The sequence below is a fragment of the Ranitomeya variabilis genome, chromosome 5, assembly GCF_051348905.1.
Source record: "Ranitomeya variabilis isolate aRanVar5 chromosome 5, aRanVar5.hap1, whole genome shotgun sequence".
Lineage (NCBI taxonomy): Eukaryota > Metazoa > Chordata > Amphibia > Anura > Dendrobatidae > Ranitomeya > Ranitomeya variabilis.
The window spans coordinates 127,594,904-127,609,864 of record NC_135236.1 but is presented as its reverse complement, the minus strand read 5'-3'; the positions used below and the strand labels follow the sequence as shown (position 1 = coordinate 127,609,864).

Genomic DNA, 14,961 nt, shown 5'->3' with positions numbered 1-14,961 from the left:
CTCCAATGGTGTGGGGAGGGGAGCCCGTGAGCCCCCAGTATTAGTGGGCCAATTGCAACCGCAGTCATCCCTATAGCTGGGCAACTATTGCTGTTCTTATTTTCTAGAGCCGTTACTCACCCAGGGATTGCTGAATGTGATCCAGTATTTCACTCGATCACCAAATTTCTCGAAGCACAAGTTAGCATAATCATTAAAGTAAGTGATCATGGTGATGTTTTGCCAGCCACTGAACTTCTCCTGCAGGGTCTAACAGATCAAATAGAAGATACTAATTGTGAAAATCTTGTAAGAATTGCCATTTACAGATGTAAATAAATCATTCTTAGTTGGTAGATGCTTATACAACATACAGTATATGTCATTATTATAGCAATGATACAAATTGTCAGTGCCGAGGACAATCTCTAGTCTGGCAATAAGCCGTTTTTTCTATTTTGTGCCCCCTACATAACAAAATTGTCCCCCTTTGTGCTATTTATTAGGTAAAAAAAAACATAAAGCTTAGGTCATGCTCTCATATAGCAAAAATGCTCCTTTTTTGGCCAGAAAAATTGCTTTGATTGTCAGCTCAAGCAAAGTGCACGTGATTTCATAAAAAGACATGCCCACTGTGCTTTAAAGAAGGTGTTAACATGTGTTTTTTTTGTTTTTTGTGTGTTTTTTACCCATAGGCTTCTATTCAAAACCTAAACAAATGCATGTATAAATGTAATTGCATTTTTAAGTACAGAATCCCAGCAGTTCTGCACTAAAAAAAAAAGCGGCTATGTTCCCATGATCTGTTTTTAGTGATTTTTTTTATGTTGCGTATTTAAAAAAAATTAAAGTAACCTATTTTACTTAATCAAAAACTCACCAAAATCTCATGGTGGGAAAGTAGCTTACAAAAGCCAAACACTCAAAAAAGGAAAAATGCAAATACGCAATAATCATAGCAGATAGCTATTAAAAATTTTGGTGCAGACACCTGCAGAAAAAACAGCAGTAAAAAAAATAGCAATATGGCCTAATACTAATTTAATTGTTCATTTAGGCTGTGTGCCCATGATGATTGTGTGGTGAGTTTTTGATGCTGCATATTTTCCCCGTGTCCACAATGCTGTGTCTTAGTTCCAGCAAAGTGGATGTGGTTTATAGAAATCTTGTGCCTACTGTGCTTTTTTTTTTTTACTCAGTGTAAACTGACCTGCGGTGCAAATCCACAACATGTCAATTTCTCTTGCAAGTACACTGAGTTTTATGTGCAGATTTTCCCCATAGAATTGCATTAGTTGCGGAAAATCCACTGATAAAAAAACATATGTAATTCAGCATATGAAGTTTTGTCAAAACTAAAACAAAGCAGTTTTATTTAGAATGTGACATACCAAAAATAAACAAAAACTGGAGCAATAAAAACACATGTAAAAAATACAATGAAAAAATTCAAGTAACCTAATTTACTGAAAGCACCACTGCAGCAGTGTTGTTTTTTCAGGTCTGGAGTGGCGCTTTATATTTAAACCCCCTAACCCTGGCCATATACTCACCAACTGGCATCTTCACCGCTTTTCAGCACCGCTGAGTGGCCGGAAGTCAGAAGCTACATCACAAGCTCTCAATACAAGTCTATGAGCCAGAACGAGGTTCTTATAGACTTGTATTGTAAAGTGACCTCCGCGCCGCTCCATGAAACGCAGGAGCTACAGGTATGTCACTTTTCACCGGAAATTGATGGTTACGACGCAAGAAAACAAGGTGGCAGCAGGTGAGTATATGACCGGGGGTAGGGGAATTACATTTAAAGCACCACTCCAGTGGTGCAATAAAAAAAACACGCTGGAGTAGTGCTTTAATAGGTGCAGAAATTGTGCAGAAAATCTGCAACATCAAGACTCACTAAAAGCTCATCGTGGGAACGTAGTCCTAGCATCCTCTTGCAAGCAACACAATTACATTACTACATGGTGCTCATAGACACATATATCACCTATATGAGTAATTTTTAAGTTTGTCCAGAAAATAATTTGTCTTTGCTGTTTTTGGATAATTTATTAAAAAAAAAGAAAAGTCATTCTGACAACACAAGAGTGCAGTACTGTCTTACCTGTGGCAAGTCCCAGTGATATAGGGTGACTACTGGAGTAATGTTATTTTGAAGAAGAACATTGATCAAATCACTGTAGTATTTTATTCCATTTTCATTAACACTTTCAGCTGTGGAAACAAATGTGGGGAAATGACTCGGTCTCCTTAATCACCACCAGATACCAACAGGGCTGGCATACCACGTGGCCGCTATGAGGCCCATGAGTCAGGAGAGCTCAGTGCAGGAACGACTCTGCCCCCCCACTCCACCCGGATTACGCATTCAACTGTACAGTTGAAATCAATGATGGAGGAGAAAGCATCAGGTGACCCTCTCCCATTTTTCCCCCTCTGCTTATAAAGCAGAGGGTGCAATGACGTCCCTTCATCGCGTGCTACGCTGTGCCGAGCAGTGGAACTGCTGAGAAGACCCGCTGCAGAGACCGGATAAGCAGGGGAATAGGGAGAGGTGAGCATTGTATTTATTTATTTTTAAATCAGTACGTTTTGGCCATAATACTGGAGTAGTATGGGGTGTGTTATACTCTGTGGGGCTGAATTATACTGAGGATGCATTATACTCTATGGAGGCTGCATCATACTCTATGGGACTACATTAAACTCTATGGAGGCTGCATTATACTTTTTGGGGCTGCATTATACTCTGGGAGGCTGCATTATATTCTATCAAGGACTATAGAGAGTCATTATACACTAAAATACCACATCCTAGATATCTTTGAATGAAATATTCCAGTTGCAAATTTGTATTCATTGCATAGTGGAATGTGTTCAGAACAATAAAACATAACAATTATCAATGTACAGTAAATCAAAATGAATAACCCATGGAGGTCTGGATTTGAAATGATACTCAAAATCAAAGTGGAAAATCAAATTACAGGCTGATCCAACTTCAGTGGAAATGCCTAATGACAAGGAAAAGATGCTCAGTATTGTGTGTGGCCTCCACGTGCCTGTATGACCTCCCTACCATTCAATGTTTGGGAACGGTCCTGATAAGGTTGCGGATGGTCTCCTGAGGGATCTCCTCCCAGACCTGGACTAAAGCATCCGCCAACTCCTGGACAGTCTGTGGTGCAATGTGACGTTGGTGGATGGAGCGATACATGATGTCCCGGATGAGCTCAATCAAATTCAGGTCTGGGGAATGGGCGGGCCAGTCCATAGCTTCAGTGCCTTTATCTTGAAGGAACTGCTGACACACTCCAGCCACATGAGGTCTGGTATTGTCCTGCATTAGGAGGAACCCAGGGCCAACCGCACCAGCATAATGGTCTCACAAGGGGTCTGAGGATTTCATCTCGGTACCTAATGGCAGTCTGGCTACCTCTGGTGAGCGCATGAAGGGCTGTGTGGCCCTCCAAAGAAATGCCACCCCACACCATTACTGACCCACTGCCAAACTGGTCATGCTGAAGGATGTTGCAGGCAGCAGATCGCTCTCCACGGCATTTCAGGGCTCTCACGTCTGTCACGTGCTCAGTGTGAATCTGCTTTCACCTGTGAAGAGCACAGGGCGCCAGTGGCGAATTTGCCAATCCTGGTGTTCTGTGGCAAATGCCAAGCATCCTGCATGGTGTTTGGCTGTGAGCACAACCCCCATCTGTGGACGTCAGGCACTCAGACCATCCTCATGGAGTCGGTTTCTAACCGTTTGTGCAGACACATGCACATTTGTGGCCTGTTGGAGGTCATTTTGCAGGGCTCTGGCAGTGCTCCTCCTGTTCCTCCTTGCACAAAGGCGGTGGTAGCGATCCTGCTGCTGGGTTGTTGCCCTCCTATGGCCCCCTCCACATCTCCTGGTGTACTGGCCTGTCTCCTGGTAGCACCTCCAACCTCTGGACACTATGCTGACTGACACAGCAAACCTTGCCACAGCTCGCATTGATGTGCAATCCTGGATGAGCTTCACTACTTGAGCCACTTGTGTGGGTTTTAGAGTCCGTCTCATGCTACCACGAGTGTGAAAGCACACCAACATTCAAAAGTGACCAAAACATCAGCCATTGGTACTGAGATGTGGTCTGTGGTCCCCACCTGCAGAACCACTCCTTTATTGAGGGTGTCTTGATAATTGCCAATAATTTCCATCTGTTGTCTATTCCATTTGCACAACAGCATGTGAAATTGATTGTCAATCAGTGTTGCTTCCTAAGTGGACAGTTTGATTTCACAGAAGTTTGATTTACTTGGAGTTATATTCTGTTGTTTAAGTGTTCCCTTTATTTTTTTGAGCAGTGTACTATGTGTACTCTATGCGGGCTTCATTATATTCTGTCAAGAACTATTGGGAGTGCATTATACTATATGGGGCTGCATTATACTGTATGGAGGACTATGGGGAATGCATTTTACTGTATGGAGGACTGTGGGGAATGCTTTATAGTATATGAAGGACTATGGGGTGCATTATATTTTGGGGAGTGCATTTTACTATATGGAGGACTATGGGATGCATTATACTATATTGAAAACTATGGGGAGTGTATTATATTATATTTAGGACTATTGGGAGTGCATTATACTGTATGGAGGATTATGGGAAGTGTATTATACTATATGGAAGACTACATGGAGTGCATTATATTGTATGGAGGACTATGGGTTGTGCATTATACTATATGAAGAACTATGGAGAGTGTATTATACTATATGAAGGACTATGGGGAACATTATACTATGTGGAGGACTATGGGGGGCACATTATACGATATGGAGGGCGCTGTGGGGTGCATTATACTATCTGGAGTAGTATGGTGTGCATTATACTAAATGAGCTAAATGCTGTCTATTTATCAAGTGATTAGGTTGTTTATGCCGGAACAGAAATCGTCGTTCTCAGCAGCACTTCAGAAGGTGAAAACTGCAGATATGCTGATGTAAACATGATACTGTATGGGGACAGATTGATCTACTAGTGATCGTTCTGTGCCCATCATTCTTCCTCAGCCGAAGTAAAGAGGCAAAGAAACAAGTGTTGAATGAATTAAATATTGTCAGTCAATCTCGCTTGTTTAACAGCCTGAACTTAGCGCATGTAAATACAACCAAATTTTTTCTGTGTGATGGTGCAATATGTCAGCATTTAGGGCCCCACTTTAAACTTTTGCCCTGGGTTCTGGATATCATTCAGACATCAGTTTTCATGTGCGAGTTCTGTTTGCATTTTTCACAGATAGAACTTGTACACGTTACCGCCTATACACTAAAAACATGGAGCTATATCCCCCATTTTGATACATATCATGGATAAGTGAAAAAAATCAGACAGCACTCAGATGGTAATGTGTGCCATCCATGTGATTTACATATATTGTTTTTTTTTATAGTATATGCAGGAGAAAACTGACATACTGATCAAACACTGATGGAAATCACTGATGACTTCTGAATGAGACCTTATAGTTGCTGTGCTATATTTGGTATGATTTATTAAATTACAATTATTGCTCACCAACTGTTACACTGATGCCTCTACCTTGTGTCAGTCATTACACTGGTTACCTTTCCACTCCAGAATTCAATATAAACTTATTACCCTCACCCACAAAGCAAACCATGGTCAGCATCACCCTACATCTCCTCCCTCGTCTGTCTACCACCCTACCCATGCCGTCCATTCTGCTAATGACTTGAGGTTAACATCCTCAATAATCAGAACCTCCCACTCCCATCTCCAAGACTTTTCACGTGCTGCGCCAATTTCTTTGAATGCACTACCCAGATAATTTCGATTAATCCCCAATACCCACAGTTTTAAGCGTGCCCTAAAAACGCGTTTCTTCAGACTGGCCGACCACCTCAACACATTAAGCCATAAAGACCGCCAATACATCTTCTTACTGACCTGAGATATAAGAAAATAGCATCCCCATACAGGTAACAATCCAGCAGCTGTCGACTGTACACTATACAGTAGCTGACAACTTGCTGCATCAGCCACAATCAGTTTTGGCACCGTTCAGATCTGTTTAACCCCTTAGATGCTGCTATCAATTATGACTATCGTATAAATGGTTAACAGAGTGTGGGGAATTCCTCTTTATCCCCATCGGCACCCTGAGATCATGATTGTGTGGTCCTGTTGTTTGCCATGGCATTTCAAAGCCAAATAGAGAGTCTGCCGGCTACAGCGTTCTGGTCAAAAGTTAGCAAAATTTACGTGGTAAAAATACACTTCTTCATTCCTACCATGCCACTCTGTATTAATTCCTGAAAATCACCGGAAGGGTTAATAAACTACCTGACAGCAGTTTTCAGTATGTCAGGGGATGCTATTTTTTTAAAATGGTATCACTATATAGGACCCCTAAAGTCACTTCAAACCTGGATAGGTCCCTAAAAAAATACATTTTGTACATTTCCATGAAAAAATGAAAAATTGCTGCTACATTTTTAAACCTCCTAAAATGCCTACAAAATAAAATAACATTTTACAAATGGTGCTGATGTAAAGCAGGCATGTGGGAAATGTTATTTATTAATGGTTTGCTGTGGTATGACTATCTGGATTAAAGTTTGAAAATTGCTATTTTTTTAACATTTTTGCCAAATTTCTGATATTTTTTATAAATAAACACAAAATATATCGACCTAAATTTACCATTATCATAAAGCATAATGTGCCATGAAAAAACAGTTTCAAATCCTCGGGATTTGTTGAAGCATTCCAGAGTTATTACTACATAAAATAACACTGGTCAGATTTTAAAAATTTGGCCCGTCACTATTTAACTATCCCGGTGTTGCCCATTCAAAATTTTTACCATAACCAGGTTCCTTGTATCATGTTCTCACACGCTTTATGCATTTAATAGTCCTCTGTGTCTGTACTGTTACATACTTAGGTTGATAACCGATTCATGCAGCATTACATGAACACCCGATTTTTTACATTATGGTTGGTCCACACAATGAAAGCAATTGTTACCATCCACCTTTCGTGTCTGCCCCATTTCCTCATAGATTGTAAGCTTGCGAGCAGGGCCCTCATTCCTCTTGGTATCTGTTGATTTATGTAATTATTGTTTATGCTGTAATGCCTTTATTGCCTGTATAAGTCCCCTCTATAATGTAAAGTGCTGCGAAATATGTTGGCGCTATAGAAATAAAATTATATTATTATTATTATTACCCCTTCAACTCCGGGCAATTTTTTGTTTTTGTTTTTCCCTCCTCTTCTTCCAAGAGCCATAATTTTTTTATTTTTCCAGCTATATAGCCATATCAAGGCTTGTCTTTTGGGGGATGAGTTGTACTTTAGAATGACCCCATTAATTCTGCCATATAGTGTACTGGAAAATGGGGAAAAAATTCCAAGTGTGGTGAAATAGCAAACAAAAATACAATTCCACAATAGCTTTTTATTTTTATTTACCATGTTCAATATATAGTACAACTGACCTGGAAATATGATTCCCCAGATTAGTACGAGTATGATTATTTAAAGGGAACCTGTCACCCCCCAAAATCGAAGGTGAGCTAAGCCCACCAGCATCAGGGGCTTATCTACAGCATTCTGGAATGCTGTAGATAAGCCCGGTTTTTGTATCCTAAAAGATGAGAAAAAGAGGTTAGATTATACTCACCCAGGGGCGGTCCCGGTCCGATGCCTCCTTACTTCATCATAAGACGTCCTCTTCCTGTCTTCACGCTGCGGCGCAGGCGTACTTTGTCTTCCCTGTTGAGGGCAGAGCAAAGTATTGCAGTGTGCAAGCGCTGGGCCTCTCTGACCTTTCCCGGCGCCTGCGCACTGCAGTACTTTGCTCTGCCCTCAACAGGGAAGACAAAGTACGCCTGCGCCGAAGCCGCAGCGTGAAGACAAGAAGAGGACGTCATCGTAAGAAGATGGGAGGCCCCGGACTGCGACCGCCCCTGAATGAGTATAATATAACCTCTTTTTCTCATCTTTAAGGATACATCGGGGGCTTATCTACAGCACTCCAGAATGCTGTAGATAAGCCCCTGATGCTGGTTGGCTTAGCTCACCTTCGATTTTGGGGGTGACAGGTTCCCTTTAAGTGTTGAAGAATAAATCCAAAATTTGTAAAAAAAAAAAAATAAAAAAAAAAATCACTTTTGTTACCATTTTCTGACACCTGCAATGTTCTCATTTTCCGGGATCTGGGGTTGTGTGAGGGCTTATTTTGTGTACACTGAGCTGAAATTTTTATAGAAACCATTTTGTGGTAGATATGATCTTTTAATCATCTTTTATTGAAATGTTGCAACAACCAAAAAAAGGCACTTGATTTTTTTTCTCGTTACGCCATTTACCGATCGGATTAATTTATTTTATATTTTGATAGATCGGACATTTCTGATCACAACAATGCCAAATATGTGTATTTTTTATTAGTTTTATTCTTAATAGGGCAAATGGGAGGGATTTGAACTTTCATTTTTTTTATTTTAATATTTTTTAAAACTTAATTTTTTACTTTTTACTATATATACCGTAATAGTCCCCCTAAGAGAGTTAAAGCTGCGAACATCCGATCACTTGTCTTATACATAGCAGTGCTAAGGGCCAGCGTTCAAAGGAGGATTGCCATGACAGACAAGGGGTTCTTCTGCAATCCCCCTGCTGTAATTACATCCCATCAGCGCCCCAAGATCATGTAAGGGTGGAGCCGATTGGCGGGTTGTATGAGTGCTTCCTGTCTGGGTTTATTAAATACCGCTGTCAGTTATTGACAGCAGCATTTAGCTGGTTAACAGCAGCGGGTGAATCTTGGATCCACCTGTAGCTGTTAGAGGCACTTGATGGTGGCTTAAATATGCATAAAAGTTAATAAAATGGACAATATTTTTTCTGTAGAAACTCCCATAAAACTACAATAAAAGAAATAAACTCTCACCTTTGATGCCTGTAGGAATTAAACGAGGCCAAGAGATAGAAAGTCGGTAATGAGAAACTTTCAGTTCCTTCAGTAATTCGATGTCCTCCTGTGATACATAACATACAATGTAGAGGTGTAATTCTGCAATCCTGAAGTGAAGAACAACTTTCAGAAGAACAGCATGTTGGACTATTGGCCTGATATACAGAGATGTATGGAAAAAATAGCTGCGCTCCTCCAACAATAGTTCCACACCTGCTCATGAGTTATATCTGGTATTGCATTTCAGCTCCATTGAAGTGAATGGGACTGAACTACAATGCCACAGACAACTTGAGGCAAAAAATATGAAAAAGAGTCTGCTCACTATCCGTTTAGAAGTCTGAGCCTCGGAAAACCAGCAGTGCTGCAGGGAATGACTTGTGTTTATTTGTGAAAAGAAAACGGAAAATTGGCAAAAAAGTTTGAAAATTTTGCAATTTTCAAACTTTGAATTTTCATGCCCTTAAATCACAGAGCTATGTCACACAAAATAGTTAATAAATAACATTTCCCAGCACAATTTTGTGCACCTTAAGGTGCTCCAAACCACTTTCAAGAAGTTTATTAATCCTTCAGATGCAGCACAGGAATATTTGGAATGTGGAAAAAAATTAACATTTAAAGGGAACCTGCCACCCCGAATATGAGCTGTGGCCACCGGCATGAGGGGCTTATCTACAGCATTCTGTAATGCTGTAGATAAGCCCCAGATGTATCCTGAAAGATGAGAAAAAGAGGTTATATTATACTCATCCAGGGGCGGTCCCGCTGCGGTCCAGATCCGATGGGCGTCGCGGTCCGGTCCGGGGCCTCCTATCTTCTTACGATGACGTCCTCTTCTTGTCTTCATGCCACAGCCACGGCGCAGGCGTACTTTGTCTGCCCTGTTGAGGGCAGAGCAAAGTACTGCAGTGCGCAGGCGCTGGGCCTCTCTGACCTTTCCCGGCGCCTGTGCCCTGCAGTACTTTGCTCTGCCCTCAACAGAGCAGACAAAGTACGCCTGCGCCGTGGCTGTGGCGTGAAGACAAGAAGAGGACGTCATCGTAAGAAGATAGGAGGCCCCCGACCGCGACGCGCATCGGACCCGGACCGCAGCGGGACCGCCCCTGGGTGAGTATAATATAACCTCTTTTTCTCATCTTTCAGGATACATCGGGGGCTTATCTACAGCATTACAGAATGTAATGTTTGGGCGCACAGCAGAGCTTGGAAGGGAAGTACCACCATTTGAGTTTTTGAATGCAAAATTTGCAATTTACGGATGCCATGTTTTGTTTGGAGAGCCTCTGATGTTCCTAAACAGTGAAAATCCCCCACAAGTTGCACCATTTTGGAAACTAGACCCCTCAAGGAACTGATCTAGATGTGTGGTGAGCACATTGAACACTCGGGTGCTTCACAGAAGTTTATAATGTTGAGCTGTGAAGATTAAAAAAAAAATCACATTTTCTCTACAAATATGTTGTTAGCCCCAAATGTTGCATTTTCATAAGGGTAACAGGAAAAATTGCACCATACAGTTTGTTGTGTAATTTCTCCTGAGTACGCTGATACCCAATATGAGGGAAAAAACTACTGTTTTGGCGCACGGCAGGGCTCGGAAAAAAAGGAGCGTGATTTGACTTTTTGAATGTAAAATTTCCTGGAATCATTAGCGGACGTCAAGTCCCATTTGGAGAGCCCATGATGTGTCTAAACAGTGGAAACCCCCCACAAGTGACCTCATTTTGGAAACTAGACCCCTCAAAGAATTTATTTAGATATGTGGTGAGCACAATGAACCCCCAGGTGCTTCACAGAAGTTTATAATGTTGAGCTGTGAAAATAATAAAATCACATTTTCCCCACAAAACTTTTTATTTTAGCCCCAAATTTAGCATTTTCATAAGGGTAACAGGAGAAATTGCACTAATTGCACTATATAATTTGTAGTGCAATTTCTCCTGAGTATGCCGATACCTCATATGAGGAAGAAAACTACTGTTTGTGCGCATGGAAGGGAAGGAGCGTCATTTGACTTTTTGAATGTAATATTTCCTGGAATCATTAGCGGATGTCAAGTCCCATTTGAAGAGGCCATGATGTGCCTAAACAGTGGAAACCCCCCACAAGTCACCCCATTTTGGAAACTAGACTCCTCAAGGAATGTATTTAGATGTGTGGTGAGCACGTTGAACCCCCAGGTGCTTCACATAAGTTTGTAACATTTACATAGTTACATAGTTAGTAAGGCCGAAAAAAGACATTTGTCCATCCAGTTCAGCCTATATTCCTTCATAATAAATCCCCAGATCTACGTCCTTCTACAGAACCTAATAATTGTATGATACAATATTGTTCTGCTCCAGGAAGACATCCAGGCCTCTCTTGAACCCCTCAACTGAGTTCGCCATCACCACCTCCTCAGGCAAGCAATTCCAGATTCTCACTGCCCTAACAGTAAAGAATCCTCTTCTATTTTGGTGGAAAAACCTTCTCTCCTCCAGACGCAAAGAATGCCCCCTTGTGCCCGTCACCTTCCTTGGTATAAACAGATCCTCAGCGAGATATTTGTATTGTCCCCTTATATACTTATACATGGTTATTAGATCGCCCCTCAGTCGTCTTTTTTCTAGACTAAATAATCCTAATTTCGCTAATCTATCTGGGTATTGTAGTTCTCCCATCCCCTTTATTAATTTTGTTGCCCTCCTTTGTACTCTCTCTAGTTCCATTATATCCTTCTTGAGCACCGGTGCCCAAAACTGGACACAGTACTCCATGTGCGGTCTAACTAGGGATTTGTACAGAGGCAGTATAATGCTCTCATCATGTGTATCCAGACCTCTTTTAATGCACCCCATGATCCTGTTTGCCTTGGCAGCTGCTGCCTGGCACTGGCTGCTCCAGGTAAGTTTATCATTAACTAGGATCCCCAAGTCCTTCTCCATGTCAGATTTACCCAGTGGTTTCCCATTCAGTGTGTAATGGTGACATTGATTCCTTCTTCCCATGTGTATAACCTTACATTTATCATTGTTAAACCTCATCTGCCACCTTTCAGCCCAAGTTTCCAACTTATCCAGATCCATCTGTAGCAGAATACTATCTTCTCTTGTATTAACTGCTTTACATAGTTTTGTATCATCTGCAAATATCAATATTTTACTGTGTAAACCTTCTACCAGATCATTAATGAATATGTTGAAGAGAACAGGTCCCAATACCGACCCCTGCGGTACCCCACTGGTCACAGTGACCCAGTTAGAGACTATACCATTTATAACCACCCTCTGCTTTCTATCACTAAGCCAGTTACTAACCCATTTACACACATTTTCCCCCAGACCAAGCATTCTCATTTTGTGTACCAACCTCTTGTGCGGCACGGTATCAAATGCTTTGGAAAAATCGAGATATACCACGTCCAATGACTCACCGTGGTCCAGCCTATAGCTTACCTCTTCATAAAAACTGATTAGATTGGTTTGACAGGAGCGATTTCTCATAAACCCATGCTGATATGGAGTTAAACAGTTATTCTCATTGAGATAATCCAGAATAACATCCTTCAGAAACCCTTCAAATATTTTACCAACAGTAGAGGTTAGACTTACTGGCCTATAATTTCCAGGTTCACTTTTAGAGCCCTTTTTGAATATTGGCACCACATTTGCTATGCGCCAGTCCTGCGGAACAGACCCCGTCGCTATAGAGTCCCTAAAAATAAGAAATAATGGTTTATCTATTACATTACTTAGTTCTCTTAGTACTCGTGGGTGAATGCCATCCGGACCCGGAGATTTATCTATTTTAATCTTATTTAGCCGGTTTCGCACCTCTTCTTGGGTTAGATTGGTGACCCTTAATATAGGGTTTTCATTGTTTCTTGGGATTTCACCTAGCATTTCATTTTCCACCGTGAATACCGTGGAGAAGAAGGTGTTTAATATGTTAGCTTTTTCCTCATCATCTACAACCATTCTTTCCTCGCTATTTTTTTAAGGGGCCTACATTTTCAGTTTTTATTCTTTTACTATTGATATAGTTGAAGAACAGTTTGGGATTAGTTTTACTCTCCTTAGCAATGTGCTTCTCTGTTTCCTTTTTGGCAGCTTTAGTTAGTTTTTTAGATAAAGTATTTTTCTCCCTATAGTTTTTTAGAGCTTCAATGGTGCCATCCTGCATTAAGCCGTGAAAATAAAAAATCACATTTTCCCCACAACAAATGTTATTTTGGGCCCAAAATTTGAATTTTCATAAGGGTAACAGGAGAAATTGCACCATACAATTTGTTGTGCAATTTCTCTTGAGTGCGCCGATACCCCATATGTGGGGGAATACTACTTTTGACGCACAGTGCAAAGCTCAGAAGGGAAGAGGTGCCATATAGGAGTTCAGATTTTTCCTGGAATGGTTTGAGGATGCCATGTCACATTGGCAGAGCCCCTGAGGTGCCAGAACAACAGAAACCCCCTATATGTGAACTTATTTTACAAACTACACTCCCCAATGAATTCATCTAGGGGTGCAGTGATCATATTGTCACATGTGCCTCACAGAATTTTATACCATTGAGCAGTGAAGAAAGAATAAATTACATTTTTACCACTAAAATGTTGTTTTAGCCCTAAGTTTTTAATTATCTAAGGGCTAATAGGAATTTTTATTTGCCTCCTGGAGCACAGATTTTCCTAGAACAGTTTGCGGACTCCAAATAGAGAGCCCCTAATTGGTAGAAGAGCAGAATCCCCCCCTCAAGTGACCCCATTTTGGAAATTATACGCCTTGGGGAAATTATCTACAGGTGTAGTGACGATTTTGACTCCATTAGTATTTTCCAGAAACAAGCAGCAATGAATGCCCAGCTCATGCTCCTGGAGACATGCACCCATAACTTAGGCGGGCTCTCATTACTTCAGAAATGGCAAACATGTGGTTTAGGTACACTGTGGGGCTCAGAAGGGAGGGGGCATTTGGATTTGGGAGCGGAGAATTTGCTGAATTTCTTTTGGGCGGGTGAGGAGCCATTTCGCTTTTTTAGAGCTTTTGTACTACCAGTAACGTGGAAGCCGTTAACAGATGACAGACCAGAGTGTTATGCAAACTGTCTGCTCTGCACTGACAGGGAAAGTTGCTGATTATGCACTGCGGATGATCAAGCAACTTTCCTAGCTCTGGTGACCCGGATGTTGTCATGATGACATTGGGTCACCATGACGACATCTGATCCAAGGGCAGAGGGACTGTCATTCCTCTTCCTGCTCCCCAAATGCTGTGATCGTGTTCAATAGTAGCATTTAGTGCTGGAAACGGTGTGAGACCACTCCTGGCACTTAGTCAGAATCAGCCGACACCTAGCGACAATCATTAGCACGCACAGCCTATGTGTGCGCACGATCGCCTAGATGTAATAATCTTTCCTGCGTCAATGAGTACCAAGACGCATGGATGCATTATTACTGACTATGTCGGTAAGGGGTTAAAAAACTGCATCAGACACCATTTATCAGATGCTGCAAATAAACTTACGTCTAGATGCTCGGCAGAAACAAAACATTTTTCTGTCCATCATGTTCTGTTACGGGCATAGAACGGGTCAATAGATCATATAGGGGGGCTGATCACCGTAGGAAACTGCTTAATCCAGAATCATGGTGGAACCAGAATGCCACAAGGCATGAATGCAAGATATGATATAATACACCATTATTAATTATTTCCAAGTTTTCTAGTTGTGTCCTTGTTTCTTTATAACCTTTGTTTTAATATTATACATTTTTACGTTGTTTATATATCTTGCTCTGATTGGATTACTGAGACCGTGTGTCCTAAACAGGATATCACTTAAAACGCTGACCTTTCAGCGTTTTTTTTATATATGCAATGATTAAAGACCTGCTGATCTGAAAAGCGTTTCCCTATAATAACTCCCCCAGTTGGTTTGTGATGCTTTTGTATACCCTTTTTTTTATATGTAATAAATAAAGATGATGATTTTATG

At 41.2% G+C, this 14,961-nt stretch overlaps 1 protein-coding gene across 1 annotated transcript in view; it reads right to left on the bottom strand.

Moving 5' to 3' along the window:
- The window catches only part of LCTL (lactase like), a 65,960-nt gene that overhangs the window by 35,796 nt on the left and 15,203 nt on the right, over positions 1-14,961 (bottom strand). Inside the window, exons 5-7 of the mRNA XM_077263262.1 lie at positions 8,955-9,042; positions 2,090-2,199; positions 121-249 (exon numbers count right to left, since the gene is read on the bottom strand). Of these exons, the coding sequence (XP_077119377.1) occupies positions 121-249; positions 2,090-2,199; positions 8,955-9,042 (327 nt within the window). The remainder of the gene's footprint in view (positions 1-120; positions 250-2,089; positions 2,200-8,954; positions 9,043-14,961) is intronic.